The sequence below is a fragment of the Camelus ferus genome, chromosome 16 (genome assembly GCF_009834535.1).
Source record: "Camelus ferus isolate YT-003-E chromosome 16, BCGSAC_Cfer_1.0, whole genome shotgun sequence".
Lineage (NCBI taxonomy): Eukaryota > Metazoa > Chordata > Mammalia > Artiodactyla > Camelidae > Camelus > Camelus ferus.
In genome coordinates, this window is record NC_045711.1 from 18,878,021 (window position 1) to 18,903,977 (window position 25,957).

Genomic DNA, 25,957 nt, shown 5'->3' on the forward strand with positions numbered 1-25,957 from the left:
GTCAGCCCCTCTGTGTGAGCGACCGTGCTGTCTGCCCTGGACCAGGCCCTGGCTCACCACCCATCCCCTCCTCACCCAGGAGTGCAGAGCAGGGGGGCCTAGGGAGGCGTGGGGCCTGCGCTGTCACTCAGGGCCTCAGCAGGAGGGTGGGGATGAGGGCTGGGTGGCTGGGTACCCACACTCGGGCTCTTCCTCCTTCCTGCCACTGCACCCCCACTTGGCCTCTGCACACTTCTAACTCAGTCAGGCACAGCCTTCTGGATAGTTGGAGGGGGCTCAAGCCAGCAAGGGAGAGCTTCCAGGAGCCCCGCGCCCTCTGCCGGCCTGTGAGTCTCTGCCCTGCCTGCTGTCAGGACTCTGGTCCCTTTGTGGGTCCCCTACGGGGGAAGAGCCAGCTTCACCACCCAGGCTGTGTGTGTGGGCCCAGAAGACGCCCCCGCAGTGCCCACCTCTCCTGGTGCCCAGCTCCCACCCTTCCTGTGCTTGGGGCGCCCAGGGACAGCTGTCAACCTGGAGTGTCACCACGCCGCTCCAGGCGCTCTTGGAGGACGGGAGATGGATATTTATTTCCTCAAGTTTGCACTTAATTTGTGAGGGTTCTCAGGTTTGCTGTCCGGCCGCCCCCAGCCTAGCGCTCCGTCACTGTCCTGTGTCTCTGCGGGCGGGGCCGGTCTGGAGGGCGGGTCAGCGGCACCAGAGCGGCCGCCCATCCGCTGCCTCTGCTGCCAGATAGTGTCTCTCTAGTTTGGGACCCTGCATGTGAAATACTCCACAATAAACAAACAAACAGACCGTTCCTGTGTGATCTCTGTTGCATGGGCTGTGACTGTCCACAGGGCATGCCAGTTCTCTAAGCAGAGGCCGAGAGGGCCCTGCTGGACGGAGCAGCCGGGCAGCTCACTCCCTCCCCCACGCCCAGGCGCTGAGCCGCCCCTGCCCTAGGAGCCCCCCACCCCCTGCCTGTCGCCATTTGGCTGTCCTGCATCCTCTGGCTCAAGGCCAGCAGGGCTGGGAGAGTACTCCGGGCAGGACAGCCATGGGGGAGGGGCCTCAAGGTCCCTGGTGGGCCCTTGCCAAGATGCATTTCTCTCATACATGAACAGCCACTTCTAAAAAGGCCCGGTCAGTGGAGAAAGAAGTTTGGGAAATGCTGGAGTAGTTAGGCAGTGTCAGGACTTCTTTGTTCAAGATAAGGGTAGTCTGTGGCCCAGACCCCTCAGTTAGAGAGGGCATGCCTGTTGGAACTTCCTTGGTTGTGGCAGAAAGATGTTTGATTTAATCAGGAAGAGGCATTTATTGGGTTACGTAGCCAAGGAGGTTCAGGTGTTGCAGGTTCCGGTACCGCTGGCTCCAGGCGCCTGGGACGCAGTTAGGAATCTGCCTCTCTTCCTCTGGGTTGCCTCTTCCACCAGCCCCAGGCTGACATCCTACGAGCACAGAGAGCTGCTGCTTTCCCAGTGGTTCCACCAGAAGTCCCAGAACGTGCCCTGGGAAACCAGACTGTGAGCACAAGGAAGCTGAGCCGGGGAGGCACACACAGTAGCTGGTCACTGCAGTGTGGATGGGCACACCTGGGGCACAGGCTTGGACAGAGACAAGCTTCTGGACCCCTCTTCCAGTGCTCCCTCCCCAGCCCTGGGCCGCCTCCCTCCGGTAGCGCCCAGTGGGGCTGTTTTCCAGAGAGGGGGGTGGTGGGGCAGAGTGGTAGCACCGTGGGCCCTCTCATGGCTCACGGCCCCCTGCCTGCCAGTTCCCTGATGACACACCCGAAGAAAAGTCTCTGCAACCTGCCTCTTTTCCAAGGAGAGGGTCTCTTTGGGGTCCTCGGGCCGGGGTGGGCAGACCAGAGGCCTTAACCAGGCATGACTCACCCAGAAGTGCCATTTGCGGCAGAGGAACCCCTTCCAGCTCTTGCACAGTGGCCTTCAGAGGGTCTGAATGGGCTCCAGGCCCAGGCCCTCAGCACTCAGAAATCCAACTCTGTGGGACACACCGTTGCCTCCCCACCCCTCCCCTGCCTGGGGCTGCAGGCCTGGGGCAGGTCCCTGAGCTCCTGATGTGTGAAATGGGGTCATGGGGAGTTAGCCCACTGGCTCCAGGGGCCTGCCTGGGTGGATCCCAGGAACGGAAGGGACTGGGAAGCTCACAGGCTCCTGCTGTTGCCGGCTGTCACTCACTGCTGCTCAAAAGTCCCATGTTTCAAGAAAAGCCAGAAATCCAGCCTACAGGTAAAAATCTACATTTGATAATGAACTCAGAATCAGAACCCGTGTAGACCTGGATCTGGCCCGCAGGTGTCAGATGAAGCCCCACTCTCATTGTGCAGCAGACCTTCTGTGGAGGGTCTACTGAGTGACTCTTGATTGGAACAGCTGACCAGAGAGGCTCAGAGAGGGCTAGAAACGGCTTGCCCAGCACACAGCAGAGATCAAACGGGAATGAGAATACAGGGTCACCCAGGACCAGAACCATCCACGTCAGCAGCCATCTGGTTCCATGATGCCCAGACAGAAGTCGAGGGAACCCACTGCTCCCCCCCAGCTCTGTGCTGCCTGGCCTCCTCAGCCACGAGCTACTGCAGAATGAAGGACAAATGGCCAGGCGGGTGGCAGGGGGGCTCCGGGAGTGGGAGGGGGCTGAGCAGCTTGCTAGGCAATGCCCAGTGCCGGCAGCCCTGGCAACTCCCGTGCCTGGCCCGCCACCCACCCCTGAGCTCAGGCATTGAGAACATGACCGCGCTGGACATCTGCCTGAAACGCCTCTGAACCCACAGAAGATGCCTCTACGCCCTTTGGACGCCCAGGGCGGGAAGAGGCAGATGCGAGCCGGGCCCCCCAGCCGGAACAGGAGACTAGGCCGGCCGGGAACCTGGCGGAACGCGGGCTCGGGCCAGGCCTCCGGGCGGGGCGCCCGGGTCAGTCCCGCGGCGCACGTGACCCGGCCGCTGGGAGCTGGGCGCTGACGCTGCGTCACCCCACTCGGGGCAGCGCGCCCATTGGCTGCGTCGCGGGCCGGGGCGGGACTCGTCCGCACCACGCCCCACCCGGCGCGCCTGCTGCTCTACCGCGCACACGTCCTCACGGCCTCGCTCTCCTTACCTGTGAAATGGGGCGGCTGTCCTCTTGGGGAGTAAGAGGTTAACGTGGCACGCGCCCGGCCCTGGCGGGACCCTTGAGGGGCTCCTTGAGGGGAGGGGCCACCAAGAGAAGCGGCTTCCCGGGGGAACAGAACCGAAGAATCGAAGAGCAGCCCCCAGCCTGCTCCCCCCACCCTCACCTGGACGAATACCCTTCTGGTCTCAGGCTGTGCAGCGAAGTGTTGTGTCTTTGGCGGCCAAGACCCCCTCCCCGCTCCCACGACTGTGCCCGACGCGGGGTGGCCGGGGTGGGGGCTTCAGCCAGGCTTCACTGGACCTGGCTGGCTTCTAGTCTGGGCTGCAGGTCTCCGTTGTCCTGGCTTCACCACCCCCACCCCCCCACCCCCGCAGTTATGCGTGCATATTGACTGAGAGTGCTCTTGACATACGCGGTAAACTCCGCTAAAGGACAGTGAGGCAAGTCTATTGTGACCATGACTCCAACACACACACTGCTGCCTCTGCAGAGTGACCGCAGGAAGGAGTGTTCTCATTTTACAGAGACTCAGAAAGGTGAAGTAAGTGGTTGTAGGTCACACAGCAAGCAGGTGAAAACCTGGACTGGCCTCCTGACTAGAAGAAAGTGATCTTCAGGCTTCCTCTCCCCAGGAAGGATGTTGGAATTTTCAGGGAGGTCACCAGATTCCCAAGGCCTCCTGGGTGCTTGGCTCCTACATGGGGTGGTGGGGCCTGGTCGGGGGGTTGAGGAGAAGTGGGATCCCTCTGTTCCCCAGCAAAAGTTTATCTGAAGGGCCAGGCCCTGGGGGATCCCTAAGCAGGACCATTTAGGGAGCAGATATGGTTTGGAGACTCCCACCCCCACCCTGGGTCCTGGCCACCCCTGTTCTGGGTAATTTTCCACAGCAGCCACTTCCAGGAGGGAAACAAAGAGCCCTGCATGTCCAGGCTGAGCCCCAGGGACTTGGGCCTCCAAGGCATCTCTTGGCCTGGACATCCCCCTTCCAAAGTGCACCACTAATTTTACTGCCTCAGAGGGCGTGGCCACACAGGCTATATCTGGAGTCTGAGCAAGGCAGTGCTGAGGATGGCTGGACTAACTGAGGGGTGAGGGGGCGGGCTAGGCAGGTCTGGGGATCCAGGCCTGTCTCCTTGGCTGCCCTCCACCGAGGGTGCCTCTCTCTGCTTGCATACTGACAGGGACAGGGAGCTCACTGCCTTACCACTTTCAGTCCCTGAATGTTGCTGGACAGGCTGGACCTCTCCCCAGCCTGGCTGCGTCCTCTGACCTGGACCCAGCCTGACATGATCCAAGGCTAGGTAGCCCAGATCTGAAGCACAGTCTGCCTTTTCCTCATCCCAGCTGCTCCTAGGGACCGGCACCATGATGGGGGGCAGACAGCCCTGGGGTCGGCCCTGTTGTTGCCCCTGAGTGGCAGGTTGGCTCTGTGGAGTCCGCCTGTGCTCCTGGGTATGGAGGTTGGCCCACCCTCAGCAACTGGACTAGGCCCCCAAGCCCCTCTGTGATCCAGACTCAGCTGTGGAAACCAAGAAACCAGATTAAGTCAGCCTTCTCCAGGCTCCGCCTGGACTATCCCCTCCGAGGAGGCCCATCTCACAGGCCCAGCCCGGCGGTGATCAGTAATGTCCCAGCCAGCCTAGGCAGAGGCATTAAGCCCCAGTTACAGCTGGGGAAACTGAGGCACAGAGTGGTGATGTAACTGGCCCGAGGCTACACAGCTGGCCTCAGAGCTATAACTTGGACCGGTCCATCTTTTAAAGAGCCACATCGCGGGAGTGAGGTTTGTCTGTTCACCCCCCACCCCCACTCCAAGTCAGAGACCTGTGGGACGGACCCACTCCTGGGGCTAACACTCGGCCCCGTTGTTTGGTGCTGGAGAGGCACTCGGATGCAGGAGCCGGCCGGGAAGGTGTACAAGCCAGACCCGGAGCCGGTCCCGGCTCTCTCCAGGTGGGGTGGGACCGTCCACCCGGGGGCGGGGCCTCCCCAAGGCCCCGCCCCGCCCCCGCCCGCCCCGGAGAGCCGCCGCCAGGGAAGGGAACCCAGTTTCCGAGGAACTTTTCGCGGGCGCCGGGCCCCACCGAGGCCAGGGCGGGAAGCGGACACTCAGAGCGGCAGCGGCGGGCCCGGCGGACCTCCCGGAGGAGGCGACTGCGCCATGGAAGAGCCGCCCTTCAGCGAGGCGGCCTTGGAGCAGGCGCTGGCCGAGCCATGCGAGCTGGACGCGGCGCTGCTGACCGACATCGAAGGTGCGTCAGGGCCGCTGGGCTCCGCACGAGTGGGGCGCACAGGCGGCGCCGGCCTTTGTCTCCCGAGGCGGCGCGGGGGCGCGGGGTGCGGGCGCGGAACAAGGGCGATGGGCGCAGTAGCGGGGCGCGGGCTCCGTGCTGTGTGCGCGGGGCGCCCCGCGTCTCTGGGCCGGGCGCTGCGGGCCTCGCTGTCCTGTCTGCGCGGAGCCTCTCGCGCCCGCCCTGGTGTCTCGGGCCGCGCCGGGCCCTTGGTGGCTCGGGGCCGGGCTCGTGCCCCTTTGGGCGTCTCGGCCCGCGCCCCGCGCCCAGTAAGTCCTCAGCCTGGCGGCGGCTGCGGCGAGAGCTTGGAACCCGGGCGCCGCCGAGTCCCCGCCCCTGCTCCAGCCGTGACGTCAGCCGAGGTTACTCACGGTCATTCCCTCCGGCTCGAGAGTTCAGCTCCGCGCAGGAGCTCTTGCGCACGCGCCCGGGCGTTCTCCAGTCCCTGCCCTCCAGGGTCCGGTTTTCGTAGCCCGCGCCGGGTATCGTTTTGGCACACATTTATTGAGCATCTACTGAATACCAGGCCCCGTCCTAGGCACTGGGGGTTCACCGACAGACCTGGGCTCCCCATTTCTTGGAAGCATAAAAATCCCTAGGAAACACCACGGATATTTAGTTACATCTTGTGTCGGCGCGGGGGCGGGGGGGACAACTTCGGGTAGAGCGGTGGGGTGAGACCTGAGAGTCAGCCCCAGGACCTGCTGGGAAGGCTGTCTCCCCGCAGAGGGCCTGGCGGAGTTGGAGATGCGCAGGAGGAAGCGGACCCCTTGTTGGCCAAGGGAACGGAGGGAGCAGCTGCCCCGCCGGCGTACATCGTGGAAGCACCACTCCGGTTGTTCTATAGAGAAGGGATTTGGGGGCGACTGTGCAACAGGGACCTGTTAGGAGGCTGTTGCTCCACTTGTTGATGGGGAATCCAAGCCCCCAGCAACTTGCCTCCATGGTTGCTATCCAGTTTCAGCAACGCTGGCTCAGTTACACTGGGTTGGTGGGGAAACAGGCCAAGAGCAGGGGAGTCAAACCTCCCACAACCTGGATGGGGGTGGACTTGTCCATGGAGCCTGTGGCCACCCTTGGGTTAGCAAAACAGACCCATCTAAGCCACCCACTCCTGCCCTACTGCAGCCTTGCAGATTAACCCAGCTGGCGGGGCCAAGAGTCTCCAGGTCCCAGGAGGAATGAGGGTTGAGAGGAGGGTGAGGCAGACCTGGAGTGCCAGGATGGGGAGCTGGACTGGATCCTGGAGGCAGTGGGGATCCTAGAGGGTGGGTGGGGCAGGACAGTGCCATACTTGAATTACATGCCAGAAGGTCCTTCTGGCTGTTGTGGTGGAAGGTCCCAGCATGAGTAGGGAACACTAATTGAGCACTTACTGTATGCCAGGCATTGTGCTGACCATTGAGTCCGCCCAACAACCCCAAGTATGTAGATATAAGATTTTCATCTTACAGACGAAGGTCTTGAGGCACAGAGAGGTTAAATGACTTGCCCCAGGTCACACAGCCAGAACACGGCAGAGCCAGAATTCAAACCCAGGCTGTGGACTCCAGAGCCCACAGCTCTTAACTGGGCTCTTAAAATTGTATGTGTATGTGTAGGGGTGGGGGGGAGGGATGTACAATAGAACAGAGAACCTAGCAGGATGCCCCCATGTGGGAGTATGCTGGGGGCCTGGGAGCGTGGCATAGATGGGTTGAGGTCATGTAGCTGCCTCCGCATCCCAGCGCCTTTGAGTCATGAGACTTAGGGCTGGCATCTGGGAGCCAGCCAAGGGCCTTGAGCCCCACGAGGCCCATGTGTCTTTCTCAGCTACACCCTCTGTCAGGTGACCAGATCTCCAGGCAGAGCTTTCACCGGGAATCCTGGGTTCGGTGGCTGAAGGCCCTCGCCTGGCCCCAGTGCACTGTGACCTCTGGTGAGCTCCGTCTCCTCTCGGCCGCCTTTCTTGCTCTTGCTTTGAGGCCCCTCGTGGCTGTGGGTGGAGGATATGTGGGAGTGGCCCTGCACAAGTGTCTGGGTTTATTGTTAATTCTGTGGCAGTCTTCACCTCCCTGCTGGTTAGCTCATCAGATCTGGCATGTGCTTCTTGGTGTGGAAGAGGCAAGTGGCAGTGGCAGGCTGGTCACAGTGGCCACATCCCCCATGGGGCAGGCCTGGCTGAGGGGTGGCCCTGGGCTCTGGTGGCAGCACCGCTGGCATCTCCTCTGCCTGGGCTCCTGGTGTTCACACTGTCTTCACACCCCAGGTGTCTGACGAGCTAGACAGCTGCCCATGTCCCTGGTTCTGGCATCAACCACAGGCCTTACCTCCTAGGGTCCAGGCCACCCTGGTGGCAGCCACCCGTGCTGCCTTTGAATCAACACACACACTTCAGGTTTAAAACAGCTGCGGAGGAGCAACATTCTGCCACACGTCTCCCCATGGTTTCTCATGCCCATATCTCTCCCTGGTCCCACAAAACATCGGTCGTCTTTAGAAGACACAGCTTGACTCCTTACTGCCCAGCTCCCGGCTCCAGCACGTGGCTCCTCAGGCCCCTGACCACCATGGTTCCCCAGTGCCCCCAAGATAAAGTCCCCTCATCTCAGCAAGCCTGCCTCCTGTGAGGGTCCCCCCCAGGTCCCACGGCACAGGCCCTCCCCACCCAGACGCACTCTGCCCTGGTGTCGTGCCCCCTCCTGGAAGCCCTCGGGCAGAACCTGAGAGAGGCCTCTTCCAGCGGACATGTCCCGGTTTCCGCTCCTTTTCCTGCCTTTTGGTACTGGCCTGCCTGACCCAGGAGCCAAAAGCAGAGGGCCCTCCCTGCAATGCCCTCTCTGATCGGCAGCAGGCCACCCCGGACGCGGAGACTTGGAGATGGAGGCTGTAAGACTGGCTGCCTTTTGGCCCTCACGCCTCTTGGGGGACGGGGAGGAGTGGGCTGGGAGTGGTCTGGGGAGGCAGGCGGCAGGTGGCTGGGAGTGACCTCCTGCCCGATGGTCACCTCACTGGACACAAACATCCTGAGGGACCTCATCAACCCCAGGCAGGGGTCACCGCCAGGCAGAGGCCTGGGGTCTGGACTTTGCACCCTGATAAGTGCGGCCCGGTGGGAACGGCTGTGCCAGCCAGAGGAAGTGTCTCAGTCTGTGTCTCTTGCCAGCCACAGGCCTGTGGATGTGCCCTCTGACCCCGGGATCTGACTGGGCTGTGAGACCCATGTCTCATGTGGCCCCACAGGGGGATTGTGTCAGGGGAGGGGAGCGCCTTCAAAATGGGCGTGGGGCTCCTAGGGAGGAGCTCTTTGAGGCTGGCTCCAGGTGTGTGGCTGCCTTGCTGGGCTCAGGACATGGTGGGAGATGGGACAGGCCTGGGGGTCTATCCCCCTCCCCGCCCGGGAGAGTGTGTGGCCTGGAGAGGCCAATTCTGACCTGGAACCCTGTTTAGGCCCCCCCAGCTAACTCCTAGGTTTCTCCTAGCAAGCCTGTCCCTCCCAGTCACACCCTAGGCCTGCCCTCCTGGGGCTCTGGGGTCCCCATCCCCCCTGCGGCTGGAAGGCTGGAGCCCAGGGGCCTTCCAGGTCTGCCCCTGCTGTGTGACCGTGGACGAGTGGCTTAACCTCTCTGACCCTCAGGTTCTCATCGTGTCCCTGGAGTAATAGTAGAACTGGCTTCCTGGAATTGTGGGCATCAGATGAGCTCATTTAGGTCAGGACACACAGTAGGCCCTCAGCCAGTGCAGTTAGGACCATCGTCACCTAACCAGGACCTGCTACCCAACACGTTTAGCTAAACGGATGTTGACAGTGTTGGAAGAGCCTGTGTTGGGAAGTTTCTGGGATGTTCTGGGCTGCAGTTCCAAGTTCTGAGCATCCACCATTTGGTGATTCTCTGCATGGGAGACAAGGTGGGGCTGGGTAAAGCCAGTGGGGGCCCTGGTGCCCGGCAGGGACTGCTGTTCAGGCAGAGAACCTCCTGGAAAAGGTGTTTCTAGCTGGGGGAGCAGGGTCAGAGCAGAGCAGGTGTTCCTCAGTCTCTGGCCATAGCTGATGGTTTGCTGCACAAAATGCCTCCAGGCAGCCTTGGGAATGCAAATTACAGCACCTTTCAAGTTCCAGTCACACAGTGGTGAGAACTAAGGAAAGCGACCAAAGGTAAATAAAAATAATAAAACACAGTGCTGGTGCTGCTCTCAGGAAACGAGACATGCTGCAGGAAAGGTTGTAAAGGGGCTTATTTTTTCAGAGAGCAGCCCGGCAGCTCTAAACTAGCGTGCTGCCTTTGAATCAACACACACACTTCAGGTTTAAAACAGCTGCGGAGGAGCAATCCAAAAGGGGGAAAGAGGTATTTGTGTAAAGAAACGCACAGCACTGTTTAGACCAGGAATGGGGCTCGGCAGGAGCGGACTCCCCCACGTTGCCACTGCTTCAAGCCCCTGGGTTGTTTTTCAGACGCCAGAAGGAGAATGTGCCCCGAGCCCACGTGGGGGAACACCGTGTTGGAAGTGGTGCTGGCCAGCATTTTGTTGAATGGCCATGTTCAGGGTCACTTGGCCTGTGTGAGGGGGAGCTGGGGTGTGGACTAGTAAAGATGAGAGGAGCATCTGAGAAGGTGACACTGGAGCAAGTTTTAAGAGAGGAATAGGACTTTGCAGGTCGACAAAAGAGAGTGGGAAGGGACTTCCTGGCAGAGGGAACCTCCTAGGCGAACAGGGCAGGGTGGCGGCGACATTCAGCAGTGAGCAGTGCTCTGAAAGTGGACTCAGGTGGCAGAGACCAGCAGGGCTGGGGCTGGCAGCCTATACACCCCTCCATCTGGTCCCTTCTGTGCTCGGCCCTGTGGTCACAGAGCTGGCCCCGGCCTTGGCCCTGCCCTGACAGTGATGATTAGGAAGGCCTCTGAGGGGAGACTGCTGCTGGCTGAGCCTTCGAGCCAGGGCCGAGGGGCATGGGCTCGGGCATTGGCAGGCCTGGGTTTGTGACCCAGATTCTCCACTTGGCAGCTGTGGGGCCCTCTGAGCCTTAGTGTCCTTGTCCATGCGGAGGGCTCACGCCCAGGTACACCTGGGGCCCCGGCCATGGGCCATCCCATTCCAAGAAGAGCCAGTACTTGCGCGCACCCTGGGTAGCCCTGCACACACAGAGGGCAGCCTGTGCCCCTGTTGCTCACAGCACCGGCTGAGGACATGTGGACCTGCAACCTGGGTCCTCGGGAGGCTTGAGGGTGTGCCAGTGGGAGCAGCAGGGATGGGTGGCAGGCTGGGTGCAGCCCAGCTCCCCCTCGCTGTCCTGTGCCCTCCACCGGGGGACAGAGGCGGAGCCGTGCTGCCGCTTCGCGCCGCTGGCCAGTTTTCACAGCTGTGCAAATTTTGTGACCTGCTTGCATGGGACACTTTGGAAATCCCTTTCCTGCCCATTTCCTGAGAATTGGTGTCCTTGGCTCAGGAGACAGACAAACGTGGGTTGGAATTCCAGCTCTTGGCTGCCTCTCCGACTCCCACCCGCTTGGTTCCCTCTGTTCCAGCCACACTGGCCTCCTTGCTGTCCCAACATTACACCAAGCATCCTCCTACCTCAGGGTCTTTGCACTTGCTTTTCCTTCTGCCCAGGACATCCTTCCTCCCTCCTGGCCCATGCCCTCATTTCATACTCAGATGTCACCTCCTCAAAGAGGCCTGCCCTGACTGCCTCAGTTCCTTCATGGTGCTCGTCACCACTGCACCTCCATCACGCCAAGTGTTTGCAGACCATTGGTCTCTGTCACTGGAACATAAGCTCCATGAGGGAGGTCTCCATGCTATGTTCCTGCACCCCGGGGCCTGGCACAGGCCTGACACACAGTAGACACTTAGGAAAGGGCAGTAGATATTGTCAGAGAAACAGATCTGGGCTTCATGGACCAGGCTGTGTAGGGTAGGTGGTGAGCTCCCTGTCCCAGGAGGCATGCAAGCAGAGTTTGTTGGGGTTTGAGGCCTCATGAAGGTTGGATGGGCCGTAGGCTTCTGTGATGGTCAGAGCTGGGCTCCTGCAGGTTCCTGGTGTGGGGCTCTCCCAGGATTTCCATCAGGGCCTTACAGAATAAACAGGCCAGAGAATAAAAGGTGCCCCACATCTGCCTTCGGAGGGAGGTTTGAAGGCAGAGCCAGGGAAGGCAGGAGGAGGTTTCAGGTTTCCTGTCAGGGTCCTGATAGAATCAGGGCAGGAGAGGAAAAGAAGGAAGACAGGCTGAGGAGGGGCAGGGGAGGTGAGAGATGGGGTGGGAGGCCAGGGGGCCCACTGAGGCCGAGCCTGCGCCTCTGTTCTTCCATGTGTTCACAGCGTGCACACAGGAGCCATCCCAGCCTTCTGAGTCTCCCTTGTGCGGGAAGCTGAGAGAATGGGCCACACTTTGGGAGCCCCAGCCAGCCTTTCAGACCCACTGTCTTGGCTCTCAGGGACTGGGGTGAGGCAGGAGGGGAGCATCCTTAAATTGTGCACTCTGGGCGCCTCTCTCACCTCTTAAAATGCCACACTCCAAGGCCAGGGGTGAAGGCTCAGAGAACGGGAGTGACCTGCCTGGCATTACACAGCAAGTGGTGGTGGAGGGAAGGCCATCCCCTTGGCTGTGGGGCTGGCTCTCCACTGGCCACCCCAGCTCTTAGCCGTGGCACCCAGCTTCTGCAGAAATTGGTGGGCAGATCTGGCTCCAGGGGAGAGTGACATGGGGGCCGGTCAGGAAGGTCAGGGGGTGGCTGGTCCCTCCACATGCCTCCAGGTACCTCTTACCTGCTGTTTCTTAGCTTAGATTGTGTCTCTCAGGCCAGCCCTCCTCTGGAAGCCTTTCCTGACCCCCTGCCTGCTCAGTCTGGGTAGGATGGGGCAGAGCACAGTGATGTGAGAAATGAGAAACAAAAGAGCAAGAGGGGAGAGAAGGGCAGAGAAGGATGGGTGGGGAGGGGGCAGCCAGCCCTGGGCCCTGCCCTGCAGTCTCAGGCGGGATCTGACCTGCTGCGTTCTGGCTTAAACACTGGGGTCATAGTGAGGAGGGGACATTGCCATGAGGTTTGAATTCGGGCCTCAGTGTCTTCCAGTCTCAAGTTACACAGATGAGGTCAAGGCCTTTCCAACAGCAATGCCGTGTTTGTTTTTTGGGGGTGAGGGAGGGCGTGAGCACCCCTGGCTGAGGAGAGGGAGGTGGTGATATCAGGGGAGAGGTCTGTTGCCCTTGGCACACCTGCAAGGCCACAGAAGGACTCAGGCAAAGGGGGAGTGGGTGTCAGGGGAAGAGGAGGTTGGTCACTGTCCAGCCTCCTGGAGAAGGAGAGCCACCGGGGCCGGCCGGGTCTCCAGCTCCCCCAGACCACCTGCTCAGTTGGCCACCAAGGCTGCAGGAGACCAGGAGAGGGAGGCTGGCCTGGGTCTGGGAGTTTGCTTGACCACAAAAGCCCAAGTTGGCAACCTGGGCTGCTGGCTAAGCTCTGTTCATCTGTGTCTGGGTGTTCAACTTTAACCTTACACGGAAGGGGAGATAAGCCCAGGTACCCCTTCAAAGACCCCCGGAGCCTGTCACCCCAGGGCTTCCTCAGCTTCTGTCCCAGGAATTGGGTTCCCTCTTGGCCTCCCCCTACCCTCCTCTACAGTGAGAAAGTAAGCCAGACCCCCCATGCCAGACCCAGCCCCCTCTGCAAAGGGACACCTGTGTGGAGTCAACTCTTGTTGTTACTGTCTGGTTGTGCACTTCGGGTTAGGGGTTTCCCTACCTCACTCTGGCACTTACCTGCTTACCCGGCTGGCCGGTTCCATGGGGTGGGGCAAGGCCCCATGCCGGGCTGCCCCAGGAGGGGACGGTCCCCACACCCACAGCCAGGCAGCCCCGAGCTTAATGAAGCGCCTGCTGGCACTGAGCGCCGCACTCATTATCCCGTTTTCTTGTCCCCTTGGATGCCAGGGACATGTGCTTATCCCATTTTCCGGGGGCGAACTGAGGCTTAGCGCGGTTGAGCCCCGCTCAGGGTGTCAGCGAGCCATTGATTTCGCTGCGGAGTGCTGGGGCGGCCCGGCCCGGCCCCACGCCCGCTCCGCCGCACCTCTCGGAGGTGCTAACGGAGGTGGGGGAAGCTGGGGGAACGTGACCGCCAGTAACCCCAGCGGACGTCGGCGCGGAGCGGGTTAAGGACTGGCGTCCGCGAGTAACCCCAGGTCCGATTCCGCGTCGCGGGCGCAACCCGAGCCTCTCGCCGTGGGGGCGGGGCGGGGCTGAGGCGGGGCCCCAGGAGGCGGTGGCGCGGCGCTGATTGGCCGCGCGCGCTCACCCCATGCCCGGCCCGCGGCCCCTGGAGGGCGTGGCCGGCCGGCGGGGCGGGGCCGGGGCGGGGGCGGGGCCGGCGGCGGGCGCTCCGGGCGCTCCGCGGCTTTAAAGCGCGGCGGGCCGGGCAGGTGAAGTCGGCGGGCTGGGCAGGTGAAGTCCGCGCGCGGAGACCAGCCGCCTGGACGCCCCGAGGGGTGCGGGCCGCGGGCCGCGGAGCCATGGATTGCACGTTCGAAGGTATTTTTTTGGAGGATCCCCTTTATCACAGAGCTTCCATCTCCGCCGCGGGGTCCCCATCCCCAGTGCCCCTGGGAACTCCAAAAAGGAAAAGGGCCAGTTCCTGAGGGGAGGTGTAACCGCTCCTGGCTCTCAGGGGAGCTGGTGGACCCCTCCCCAGCCTCAGTAGTTACCCCCACCTTAACCTCCAGAGTAACGGGGTGGCTTCCCCACATCCTCTGCTCTGCAGGGAAGAGGGCCAGTTGTCCTCTGTCTCCTGGGGCCCCCTTCTGGAGGCGCATCCTGGGCTTACCAGACAGACAGCAGGAACCCTGGGTTCAGCCAGTCTTTCTTTCGGAGCCTCAGTCTCTCCATGTGTCAGGGGGGCTCATGAACACTGAGCTGAGGGAGGTCCTGCAAGTGGAAATCCTCTATGCCTGTGCTCCCTGCGTGAACCTGGAGGGCCCGCAAAGGGTTTCTATTCAAGGACCCAGCAGGGCTGAGCCTGGTTCCCCGATCTCATGCTGCTGGAGGCCACAGGGAGGACCCCTCCAGGAACTTTCCTGCCTGGGCACCTGTCAGTGGGAAGGAGTCAAGCAATGCTGAATCCCCTGTCCGTGCCACTGCCTGCCCAGCAGCCCTGCCAAGAAGGGTCTAACCTTTTTTGTTGTACAGATGAGGAAACTGAGGACCAGTGAGAGGGAGCTCCTCATGGCGGGGTGGGCAGAGCCAGAAGCTCAGGCTGGGTCCCGCAGGTTTGCTCACCGGTCCTGCAGGGCACTTTGACCCAGTGAGTGGCTCCCTCAGTGGGTTAGAGGGCCCCAGGCTGACCCAGTCAGGCTGTGAGTCGCCAGCTGGGGGAGAGGGCCTGTGGCCAGGCTGGGGCTGCAGCAGGGAGCTTGTCCCAGTCTGTACGAGGAGCAGAGAGTCAGGACAGACAGCATTTGCTTTTGTAGAGAGGAAACCGAAGCCTGAATGGTCAGTCCCGAGGCCACTTGGCTGCAGACAGGATCTGGGCTTGTGCCCAGAACACACAGGGACACACTGCTTGGCACACATGTGGCCAGTGCCTGGCTGTGCCCCAAGCCTCGGTCTATTCCACAGAGAAATGGGTTGGCGAAGGCAGTTGCCAAGTCGGCAGTGGTGGGTCTGGGCCCCAGGTCTGCCTTAGCCTCAGCAATGGGCAAATTGGTAGGCCTCAGGGGGCCTCCCCTGCCTGGAGCTGACCTTGTCCAGTGCTGCAAGGCTGTCTGAGGCACCAGGCAATGCTCCGGTGTCACTAGTGCCCAAGCTTGGGCTCATGATGTTGCTCCCACGTGTATCCCTGGGTGGTTGGGGCGAGGGCGGGGTGCAGCTGGGCCACCCTCTTGGCCGCTGCTCACCCAGCTTCTCTCTCCTCAGACATGCTCCAGCTCATCAACAACCAGGATAGCGACTTCCCAGGCCTGTTCGACCCTCCCTATGCTGGAGGCGGCGCAGGGGGCACAGACTCTACCAGTCCCGACGCCAGCTCCCTGGGCAGCCTGTCCCCACCTCCTTCCACCATGAACTCCCCTCTTGAAGGCTTCCTGGTGGGGGCCCAGGCCACACCCCCGCCCTTGTCCCCTCCCCAGCCTGCACCCGCCCCACTGAAGATGTACCCATCCGGGCCTGCCTTCTCCCCTGGGCCTGGGGTCAAGGAGGAGCCACTACCGCTGAGCATCCTGCAGGCCTCCGCCCCACAGCCCCTGCCTGCGGCCCTCCTGCCCCAGAGCCTTCCAGCCCCAGCCCCACCGCAGTTCAGCTCTGCCCCTGTGCTGGGCTATCCCAGCCCTCCTGGAGGCTTCTCCACAGGTAAGGGGGCGTGCGGAGGGAGGGGGGCAGCAGGATCCAGGGAGAAGGGTCTGCGGTGGTCGGTAGAGGAGTGTGCGGGCCTTAGAACCGGGTCTCTGCCCTGCTGTCTGAGGTGCCCTACTAGGAGTGTGTGCCAGCGCCCGAGTTGCTGGGTGAAGCACTGCCTCCCACTCTCCTGGGGTGGCGGGGGTGGCTTACACACTTGCATCAGAGCCCCAGGCAGGGGCTGTCCAGATGGGAATCGGAGGCCACAGAGGGCAATGACTCACCCAAGGTCCCGTGGTGGTAAGGACCCAAGGGGCGGGTTAAAAGCAGGTTAGGGTGGCCGATGTCCGCAGCCCCAGCTTTACCTCTGCAGGGACCCCTCCAGGGAGTACCTCGCAGCCGCTGCCTGGTCCACCGCTGGCTCCCCTTCCGGCAGTCCCGCCTGTCTCCTTGCACACCCAGGTCCAGAGTGCGGCCCCCCAGCAGATGTTGACAGCCACAGCCACGCCCATGGCGGCTCCAGGAACCACCACGGTGACCTCACAGATCCAGCAGGTCCCGGTGAGGAGGTCTAGCCAGGCATCAGGGAGGTGGCAGCCCTGGGCCCAGACCCGCAGCCCACTGCTGAGGCCTCACCCATCCTTAGGTCCTGCTGCAGCCTCACTTCATCAAAGCAGACTCACTGCTCCTGACGACCATGAAAGCAGACGTGGGAGCCTCCGTGAAGGCGGCGGGCATCGGCTCCCTGGCCCCCGGCACAGCCATGCAGGCAGCACCCCTTCAGGTGGGCGGCAAGTGGGCGGCCCGGGCAGGGTGGGGGCCTGGGGTCTGCAGGCCTGCATGCCTGCCTGCTAACTGCGTCTGGCCTTGCAGACCCTCGTGAGCGGTGGAACCATCCTGGCGACAGTGCCGCTGGTAGTGGATACCGACAAGCTGCCCATCAACCGCCTGGCAGCCGGAGGCAAGGCCCAGGGTTTGGCCCAGAGCCGTGGTGAGAAACGCACAGCACACAATGCAATTGAGAAGCGCTACCGCTCTTCCATCAACGACAAGATCGCTGAGCTCAAGGACCTGGTGGTGGGCACAGAGGCCAAGGTGCGGGCGGGGCCACCCACCTGGCAGCCCTGGAAGGAGGAGAAGGGTGGGCTGAACCGGACAGGCAGGGCCTGCGCCTTCCGACTTCTCTGGCCCGGGAGCCCCGTTTGTTCAGCCAGGCTTCGTCAAGGCCCTGTGCACCATGGGCTCTTCTGGGCACTGGGGGTTCAGTGGCAGACACACAGAAACCCTGCTGTGGCTCCAGGGGGGGTGCCAGGGGTGCCAGCAGTCAGGGCAGGTAAGCATTAGGGTGTGCCCGCTGGAGGAAGGAAAGTGAAGCAGAGCGAGGGATGGTGAGAGTTGTAAATCTGACTTGGGTGGTCAGGGAAGGCACCACATGGGTGACGTAACACAGGAGGTGAGGTGCGGAGATGGTGGCGAGGAGGACAGCAGTTAGCCAGGTGCTGCTCTTTGTGTTTTACCTATTAATCCTCATGCCCTTCCTGGGAGGTAGGTTCCACTAGGGAAGTAACATTCCACATGGAAGGAATAGCAGGTGCAAAGGTCCTGAGGCAGCCATGTTGCAAAACAGCCCTGCCCCTTTTGCTTAGGTGCCCACTTGTCTGCCCTGACTGGCCACCTGTGCTATCTCCCTCTTCCTCCTGCAGCTGAATAAATCTGCTATCTTGCGCAAGGCCATCGACTACATCCGCTTCCTGCAGCAGAGCAACCAGAAACTCAAGCAGGAGAACCTGAGTCTGCGCACTGCTGCCCACAAAAGCAGTGAGTCCCAGCTTCCCTGCTCCCTTGGCTCTGGTCCTGCTTCCGGCCCTGTCCCATCCCTGGTCTCTCCTTAACCTCTGACCCTACAAGGGCCTTTCACCCCTTCTTTGGCCTTCAACTGGCCTTCAGGAGCTAGGCCAACTCCCAGCTGCCCCCAGGCCCTGAGCTCTGATTTGGGGTGTGCTAGAGCATGTAGCTTTTAGCCTGCTCCTTTCTGGTCTACAGAATCTCTGAAGGACCTGGTGTCGGCATGTGGCAGTGGAGGACACGCAGACGTGCCCATGGAGGGCATGAAGCCAGAGGTGGTGGACACTCTGAGCCCACCACCCTCAGACGCCGGCTCACCTTCCCAGAGCAGCCCCGTGTCCCTTGGCAGCAGGGGCAGTAGCAGTGGTGGCAGTAGCAGTGACTCAGAGCCTGACAGCCCGGTCATTGAGGACAGCCAGGTTGGGTCCCACAGTGTTGCCCCCTTCCTGTCACCCCGCGATATCCTCTGGGCCACAGGACTGGATCAGGCTCCTAACACTTCCCACCTCCCAGTTTATAGACAGAGAAACTGAGGCCTGGAGCCGTGTGGGGTCCCACAGTAAGGCCAGGTGAAGCGTGATCCCTCCTTCCCTGAGCCGAGCTCTCTGGGCCACTCCAGCCCCGGTCTCACTGCTCTGCCCACCCCAGCAGGTGAAGCCTGAGCAGCCACCGTCCCCATACAGCCAGGGCATGCTGGACCGCTCCCGCCTGGCCCTGTGTGCCCTCGTCTTCCTCTGCCTCTCCTGCAACCCCTTGGCCTCCCTGCTGAGCAGCCGGGGACCCCCTGGCCCCTCCGATGCCACCGGCATCTCCCATGGTCCGAGGCGCAGCACGCTGGGCGCCGAGGGCAGAGGTAGGAAAGCCAGCTGGGGCGTCTCTGGGAGAAAGGTGGGAAGGGGTCTTGGGATGCAGACCCTAGGCCTGTGGGCTCAGGACTCTGGGGTTGCTGGGAGCCATGTCTGCAGCCCCTGTCTGCCCCCAGATGGCCCTGGCTGGGCCCTGTGGCTGCTGCCCCCGCTGGTTTGGCTGGTGAACGGGCTGCTGGTGCTGCTCTCCTTGGCACTTCTCTTTGTCTATGGAGAGCCAGTCACGCGGCCCCACTCGGGCCCCTCCGTGCGCTTCTGGAGACACCGCAAGCAGGCAGACCTGGACCTGGCCCGGGTAAGTGGCTGCGCCCAGGGGTGGGGGTGGGCGGGGCAGGGACCCCAGGCCGTGTGTCGGGGGGTGCTGGGCCCAGCATGCATCTGCCCCGTCCACCCATTCTAGTCTACTTCTCTGACCCCCACTGACCCCTGGGGCCCAGCTCACGCTTCCGGGGACACTGGTGTCACAGGGAGAGCCCCAGGTGGAGTGCTCTTCAGGGCTGGAGGGGTGGCATGTGTGGAGAGGCTCTGGCGCCACCTTTCTAACCCAAGAACCTGATCCCCAGGGGGACTTTGCCCAGGCTGCCCAGCAGCTGTGGCTGGCCCTGCGGGCGCTCGGCCGGCCCCTGCCCACCTCCCACCTGGACCTGGCCTGCAGCCTGCTCTGGAGCCTCGTTCGCCACCTGCTGCAGCGTCTCTGGGTGGGCCGCTGGCTGGCCAGCCGGGCCGGGGGCCTGCGGAGAGACGGGGCTCTGCAGGCGGATGCCCGTGCCAGCTCCCGCGACGCCGCCTTGGTCTACCACAAGCTGCACCAGCTGCACGCCGTGGGTACGCGGGTGAGGGCTGGGCCCAGGGCGCCCGTCGCCGCTGCGCCTGCCGGGCCTCACACCCTCCTGTCTTCCAGGGAAGTACCCAGGCGGGCACCTTGCTGCCACCCACCTGGCGCTGAGTGCCCTGAACCTGGCGGAGTGTGCGGGGGACGCCGTGTCCGTGGCCACGCTGGCTGAAATCTACGTGGCCGCCGCACTGAGGGTCAAGACCAGCCTCCCACGGGCCTTGCATTTTCTGACTGTGAGTGGGTGATGGGCTGGCAGGGACAGGGCCGATGGCTCTCTAGCGAAGAGCTGCCAGGATAAGCAGTTGGTCCGAGGGAGGGCTGCCCTCCGGCGGGGGTCTCAGCCCAGGGTTCATCCTGGTGTGACAGCCCACCCTTCTCCCACAGCGCCTCTTCCTGAGGAGTGCCCGCCAGGCCTGCCTGGCACAGAGGGGCTTGGTGCCGCTTGCCATGCAGTGGCTTTGCCACCCCGTGGGCCACCGTTTCTTCGTGGACGGGGACTGGGCCGTGTGCAGTGCCCCACGGGACAGCCTGTACAGCATGGCTGGGAACCCAGGTGCCTTCTCCCCCTCTGCCCCCCTTCCCCTTTCCTTGGCCCCATCCTTCCTCCCCCAGTCCCATTCCTGTCCAGTCCCTGGTCCCCTGAATCTCTGCTGCCCCTGCCCACACTGTCTATAGCTCCGCCATCTGCTGTTGCCACGGGGGCTGTAGGGATGGGGAGGCCTTCCTGGCTCTGTCTCAGCTGGGGCTCTTCAGAGGCAAACAGGAAGACAGGGATTTGGGAGCAGGTGGTTGGACTGGGAGGTGCTCCCGGGCAATATAGCTGTGCAGTGATGGGGTCAGGGAAGGGTGTGTGTCCAAGACAAGCTATCCTGTCCGAGGGCAGGGATGGAGTATTAATCCACCAGCTTTCATCTGTCTCAGAGCCAAGCCCACCCATGCCCAGGAAAGGGCCCAGGAGGGGTAGGGCCCCTTCCCGCTGCCCCACTCACCCACTCCTCCCCACAGCGGACCCCCTGGCTCAGGTGACTCAGCTATTTCGCGAACATCTCTTGGAACGAGCACTGAATTGTGTGGCCCAGCCCAGCCCTGGCCCTGGATCGGCTGATGGGGACAGGTGAGCAGCCCTGTGTGCCTCACTAGGCCAGAGGCCCTGACCCTGGCATTGGGGAAAGGCTCTGTCAGGCACCCATGTAGGTGGCGAGAGCTGGGCTGCTGTTCACTCACTGCGTGGCCTCAGGTGCACCCCAGTTCTTCTCTGGGTCTCAGCTTCCCCCTTGGCCCAGCAGCGGGAGACAGCAGCACTTTGTGGAGCCAGGAAGTCAGGCTGTGCTGTGGGGGGAGGTGAGGAGGGCCAGTGTCCTGAAGAGGACCTGTCCTCTCCTGCCACAGGGAGTTCTCGGATGCCCTCGGGTACCTGCAGCTGTTGAACAGCTGCTCCGATGCGGCTGAGGCCCCTTCCTGCAGCTTCTCCGTCAGCTCCAGCATGCCCGCCACCACCACCGGTGAGCCCCCAGCCCCCAAGGCTGTGAATCTCCCTCAGCCCCAGCTCCACAGTAGCTTGGCCTCGGGTGCTCTGTGGCCGAGTTTCAGGGACCCCTCCCACCCCCTGTCCCTGCAGGCACAGACCCAGTGGCCAAGTGGTGGGCCTCACTGACAGCTGTGGTGACCCACTGGCTGCGGCGGGATGCAGAGGCGGCCGAGCGGCTGTACCCGCTGGTGGAGCACCTGCCCCGCGCCCTGCAGGAGTCCGAGTGAGTGTGCCGCTCCTGCCAGTCTTTGTTTGGTGTGGTTGGGGTCCCCACCATTTTCTTCCCACGAAGCCACAACGAGGACAAAGGCAGCTTAGTGAGGGCTGGAGGTCTGGTCTGACCACCACACCTCTGCCTTGGCCCCAACAGGAGACCCCTGCCCAGGGCGGCTCTGCATTCCTTCAAGGCTGCCCGGGCCCTCCTGGGCCGCGGGAAGGTGGAGTCTGGCCCAGCCAGCCTGGCCATGTGTGAGAAGGCCAGTGGCTACCTGCAGGACAGCCTGGCTGCCACACCAGCCGGCAGCTCCATTGACAAGGTGAGGGGTGGGGCTGGGGGCCTGGCTGGTCGTTCCCCTTGGGCTGCAGACTGCAGGGTCAGCCCAACAGCACAGAACGGGGAACCCAGCTGACCTCGCTTGCTGGCTAAGGTTCGAGCCCAGGGGGGAGCAGGTGCCCCTACCCTGGTGGGGTCGGGATGAGCGCAGTGGCAGGGCCCTCCTTGGAGGCTGCTCCCTAGGCAGGTGGGGGCGTGGGGGCCTGGAGAGCGGGCGGCCCCGCGGTGCATTGCTGTTGCATTGCACGTGTGAGGCGGGTGCAGTGCCTCGGCAGTGCAGCCCGGGGCCGGCCCCTGGCACCGCGGGCCCCCACTCTTCCCTCCCTGAGCTGGAGCCCCTGACCCCTGCCCTGCTCTGCCCGTCACCCCCAGGCCATGCAGCTGCTCCTGTGTGACCTGCTCCTTGTGGCGCGCACCAGCCTGTGGCAGAGGCAGAAGCCACCCACACCTGCCCAGGCCTCGCAGGGCCCGGGCGGTGGGGCCCAGGCCTCTACCCTTGAGCTGCACGGCTTCCAGCGGGACTTGAGCGGCCTGAGGCGTCTGGCGCAGAGCTTCCGGCCTGCCATGCGGAGGGTGAGTGCCGGGGCCCCTGGGCTTGCAGTGGGGACTGGAGGCGTGAGGCAGGAGTGGGGGCCTGGCCAGAACCTCGCCTGGCTCCTCCTGCCCAGGTGTTCCTACACGAGGCCACGGCCCGACTGATGGCAGGGGCCAGCCCCGCGCGGACACACCAGCTGCTGGACCGCAGTCTGAGGAGGAGGACGGGCCCCTGCGGCAAAGGAGGTGAGAAGGGCCGACCGCCCAGGCGGGGAAGGCCCCAGGCCACTTGAAGGCTGCAGAGGGAGGCTGTGTAAGACAGACGGGGACGGAGGGATGGGACGGCTCACCGGAGACCACTGACCTTAGTGGACACGCGACTGTGCGCGCGGGTCTCAGTCTGTGCTCTGCTGGGGGGCGGGAGAGGTCAGGCTGACGGGGGCGGGGCCGGGCCGAGCCCCACCCCCGACGCGGCCCCGCCCCTGACGTGCCCCTGTGCGCGTGCGCAGGCGCAGCAGCCGAGCTGGAGCCCCGGCCCACGCGGCGGGAGCACGCCGAGGCCTTGCTGTTGGCCTCCTGTTACCTGCCGCCCGGCTTCCTGTCGGCGCCGGGGCAGCGCGTGGGCATGCTGGCCGAGGCGGCGCGCACGCTCGAGAAGCTCGGCGACCGCCGGTTGCTGCACGACTGCCAGCAGATGCTCATGCGCCTGGGCGGCGGGACCACCGTGACGTCCAGCTAGACCCCTGCCGGCGGCCAGCGCCCCGTCTCGACGGCCGAGGGCAGCGCCGAAGACCCCGAGGCCCACGGTTCGCCCGCGGTCTGCACGGTCCAGGGCGGGGGATGGAGACCCTCGGGGACTTCCGCACCTGACGTGGGAGCCTGCCCAGCCCGCGACCCTACTCGACGAGCGGCGGCCAGGATGGTGCTGGCCTCTGGTGGCCGGACGGGGGATTGCCGGGCCGCCGCTGGGTGTCACCTGCTCCGAGGCTTTCCCGCTCCGTGCAGAGCGAAGATAGGGGTGCGTTTCACTGAGCCGAAGGCCGGATCTGGCCTTCCCCGCCAGCAGGGCGCCCCCCCCCCCCGCGCCTCTCTCCCTTACGGGGAGACAGACCGGCGCAGAGTGCAGGTCGGGGCGCGCCAGCCTCCTGGCCTCAGGGGCGCAGTATTACTTTGCCTTTCGCAGACTTTATTTTCTTAGGTTGAGAAGTTTTGTACAGAGAATAAAACATGAAATTATTTATAATCTGGGTTTTGCTCCTTTGAGAAGGGGTTATGTACTGACTAGAGGGGATCCTATGGGCCCTCCCTACCCCCAGCACCCAGACAAAGGCTTCCCATGCCCGCCTGCTATATGGGACAAAATTTCCCCCCTTGAGATGTTATGGGAGGCCAGGCCGCTCGACCTCTAGTTGACCCAGACCCCACTGATCACTGGGCCACAGATTTGGGCTGTATCATATTGTAACTCCTAGGGCCCGGATGGTCTCAGCTGTTCCTTCTTGCTGCCTCTCCCAGCTTCTACCCCTTCAGATCCCAGGGTGGCATGGGGGGACACTGTGTTCTTGGGGATCTGTTGACAGGAGGAGCTACAATCTGGGTCTCCCTGTGTGTCTGGGGTGTCAGTCTCCCCTCCCAGACCCCTGTCCCCTGGGCAGCTGTCTCTGCTCACCTGTGGCCACGTGGGTATAGCCTGGGCAGCAGGGCTTCTGTTCTGTTCCTGCAGTAACTTAGAATCCCTGACTCCCCATTCCTGTCCCCAGAACCCCACCCTCCATCCCACCCTTTCCCTGAAGCCCCGCCCCCCCCCAGGACAATCTGGTCAGAATCCACTGGCTGCAGAATTCCAAAACAATCGTCGTATCTTTATTGACTTTTTTTTTCTGAATGCAATGACTGTTTTTTTACTCTTAAGGAAAATAAACATCTTTTAGAAACAGCTCGATACACACAATCTTCAGTGTGAAGCAATATACTAATAAGAACACTAGTCGTCTTAACATTTACAGTCTTCATATATATTATATATATGTATATGTATACATATATATACACTGTATAACGAGGCTGGATATAATACACACGTTCACCATTTTACAGTCATATGTACAGGAAGTTGCTAGGGCGGCCCCGGGCTGGGGCTGCGTCAGGCCTATCGAAGCGTGGACAGAGCTGAGGACACGGACGGACAGGCGGACAAACCGGCGGGCAGTGGCCCGGGCGGTGGTGGCTGCGTGGGGAAGGGGGCATCGCTGGAGCCCCCTTCTCCGCAGGGCCCCTTGCTGAGGGGCGCATGACACACGGAGAAGCGAGCATGTTCCCAACATATATACATTCTATGTGACATATATATAGAGGGGCACACAGGTGTGTACGTGGATCTGGCGCTGTCTCCACTCCCGTGTGAGTGACGCTGCGGTCCCTGGAGGCGGGTGGTCGTGCAGAGGGACGGTAACGCGTCTGCCGGGGGTGCACTCTGGTCGAGACTCTTGCGCTCTGGGGAAGGGGCGGCCTGGAAGGGGGACGACCAAGCCAGTAGGGGCCAGTCCCGCCCACGCCCGGGGAGCCTGCATCCCCTGAGCATGGGACCCAGACTCTCGGCCCTGCCCGACCAGCACGGAGGTTCTGGCCGAGGCAGATCGGTTAGGGCATACAGCCTCCAGCCCCTCCTGCGCCGGCCTCGCCCTCTCCGGAGAGGCTTCGGCGGCCCCCGCCCCCAGCCTCGTTCAAGGAGGAACAGCCTCTTCCCTGGTTCTTCGGACCCCACTCCACCCCAGGGTGCCCGGCTGCGTGCCACGACCGACCCACGTGGAATGTGCACCACGTCGTCCCGGAATTTTCAGGGATGAAGCGTGTCCCCAGACTAGACGCCGTCCACCCCCCACTCTGGCCCGGCTCCCCCTCTCCAAGCAGGGCCGGGGGATGGGGACGAGAAAGCCCTGTGTTGTCCGGTTCCGGGAGCAGACGGATCCGAAACATGTTTCCTTTCCAAGCCGGGACCACTCGCCGCAGCCCGAGGCGGCCAGATCCGAGATCCGGGGTCCGGATCAGGGATCGGCTCTGGACCCGCGCAGGGCGCAGCTCAAAGGCCCGGGGGCTGGGCAGGCGACTCCGCTCCTCGGTGGCGGGCGGGCTCCGGCGGCTTCTCCGGCCGTGGGGTGGGTGGGTTACAACGGCAGCCTCTGCAGGGAAGAGGAGAGCCGCGGCCGCCCGCTGTGGATGGCGTGGGAGTAGGAGGGGCTCCCTCCTCCAGGCCCGCCCCGTCGGCGGCTCTTCCTTCCTCCCGGCCCCCACCTGGGACGGCCCCGCCCCCAGCACCTGCCGGTCTTTAAGTAGTCCCGGCCCGCACGGGCCGACGGCCCGGCCCCCGCCCCGGGGGAAGGCTCGTGATCACCCACCTTATGTTTGGGGCATTTCAAAGAAAAGTTCTCTTCGATGAAGATGCAACCTGTGAGCAAAGAGAAGTTTAGCGGTCAGGACAGCGTCCTATCCAGCTGGGAAGAGGGCCCACCGCCCACAGGCCCTAGGCTGCTGGGTTCTTTCCGAAGAGTAAGTCAGACCCTGCTTGAAATCCAACAGTATACGAACTCCACCTGCCCTCCAGCCCCACAGGCCTGATTGTCCTTGGCTCTCGCCTCCCCTCCTCCCTGGAACACCCCTTTTCCTTACGAGGCCTCCCCGGACTCCGCAGTCTCACCCCCCACCCCCAACCTCCTGAGCCACACTTTGCTGGACCACACTGGTCACTCCCTCCTAGTGGTCTCTGCCCCACTGCAGGGCAAGCTCCCAGCCCAGCCCCAAGGAGGCCTTGACACCCAGGGGTGCTCAATGAACCCATGTTGACGGACTGGTGCAGTCCCAGGCTAGACTCCAGCCCCAGGTGTGTGCGTGCGTGCGTGCGTGCGTTGTGAGGTCGTTCCTGTGAGGCCCTAAGGGGCAGGCTGACCTGAGCATGCAGGCAGGGGCAAGGAGGGGATGGAGGTCCCAGGTCTGAGCGAATGTTAGCACAAGTCTGAGTGCGCGGGGTTCTGCCCACCTGGTGAGCAGAGGATGGCTGGGGGTGGGGGGCCTTCATGGCTCAGTCCCCTGCC

General features: G+C 62.9%; 2 protein-coding genes and 1 long non-coding RNA gene across 12 annotated transcripts in view; 1 reads left to right on the plus strand and 2 right to left on the minus strand.

Annotated features, from left to right (window-relative positions):
- Positions 1 to 1,274: 1,274 nt before the first annotated feature.
- Positions 1,275 to 4,993, minus strand: LOC116669343. Its single transcript, XR_004326730.1, has 2 exons — positions 3,099 to 4,993; positions 1,275 to 1,427 (listed from the first exon to the last, which is right to left on the minus strand). It is a non-coding gene; the product is annotated as an uncharacterized LOC116669343 (long non-coding RNA).
- A 135-nt stretch (positions 4,994 to 5,128) lies between these two features.
- On the plus strand, positions 5,129 to 23,112 carry SREBF1 (sterol regulatory element binding transcription factor 1). 5 transcript variants are annotated; one of them, XM_032499016.1, is made up of 20 exons: positions 5,129 to 5,365; positions 13,825 to 13,911; positions 15,292 to 15,723; positions 16,082 to 16,269; positions 16,355 to 16,492; positions 16,582 to 16,803; positions 17,412 to 17,526; positions 17,752 to 17,972; positions 18,205 to 18,406; positions 18,536 to 18,714; positions 18,983 to 19,244; positions 19,321 to 19,487; positions 19,639 to 19,807; positions 20,260 to 20,368; positions 20,644 to 20,756; positions 20,873 to 21,005; positions 21,153 to 21,318; positions 21,708 to 21,908; positions 22,004 to 22,115; positions 22,379 to 23,112. In XM_032499016.1, exons 1-20 carry the CDS (start codon positions 5,275 to 5,277, stop codon positions 22,606 to 22,608), a joined length of 3,537 nt encoding a protein of 1,178 aa, XP_032354907.1. In that variant the 5' UTR covers positions 5,129 to 5,274; the 3' UTR covers positions 22,609 to 23,112. The 5 variants fall into 5 exon arrangements, with proteins under 5 accessions (XP_032354907.1, XP_032354903.1, XP_032354902.1 ...); XM_032499012.1 differs by lacking the exon at positions 13,825 to 13,911 and having other exon boundaries at positions 22,379 to 22,608; XM_032499011.1 differs by lacking the exon at positions 13,825 to 13,911 and having other exon boundaries at positions 5,130 to 5,365; positions 18,202 to 18,406.
- A 598-nt stretch (positions 23,113 to 23,710) lies between these two features.
- RAI1 (retinoic acid induced 1) overlaps positions 23,711 to 25,957 on the minus strand; it is a 101,936-nt gene continuing 99,689 nt past the window's right edge. For all 6 annotated transcript variants that reach the window (XR_004326722.1, XR_004326721.1, XM_032499009.1 and 3 more), the window contains 2 exons: positions 25,265 to 25,314; positions 23,711 to 25,048 (listed from right to left, as the gene is read on the minus strand). Coding sequence is in view for 4 of the 6 variants with exons in the window: in XM_032499009.1 (XP_032354900.1) it covers positions 25,034 to 25,048; positions 25,265 to 25,314 (65 nt within the window). In the remaining 2 variants the exon portion in view is untranslated. The remainder of the gene's footprint in view (positions 25,049 to 25,264; positions 25,315 to 25,957) is intronic.

What these genes read in the sequence shown, in the direction of transcription:
- SREBF1 (XM_032499016.1), top strand. Translation starts at nt 5,275, where the DNA reads ATGGAAGAGCCGCCCTTCAGCGAGGCGGCCTTGGAGCAGGCGCTGGCC. An exon ending in GCTGCTGACCGACATCGAAG is followed by an intron (nt 5,366 to 13,824) that starts GTGCGTCAGGGC and finishes CGGGCTGGGCAG; the next exon opens with GTGAAGTCCGCGCGCGGAGA. An exon ending in CCGGCAGCTCCATTGACAAG is followed by an intron (nt 21,319 to 21,707) that starts GTGAGGGGTGGG and finishes CGTCACCCCCAG; the next exon opens with GCCATGCAGCTGCTCCTGTG.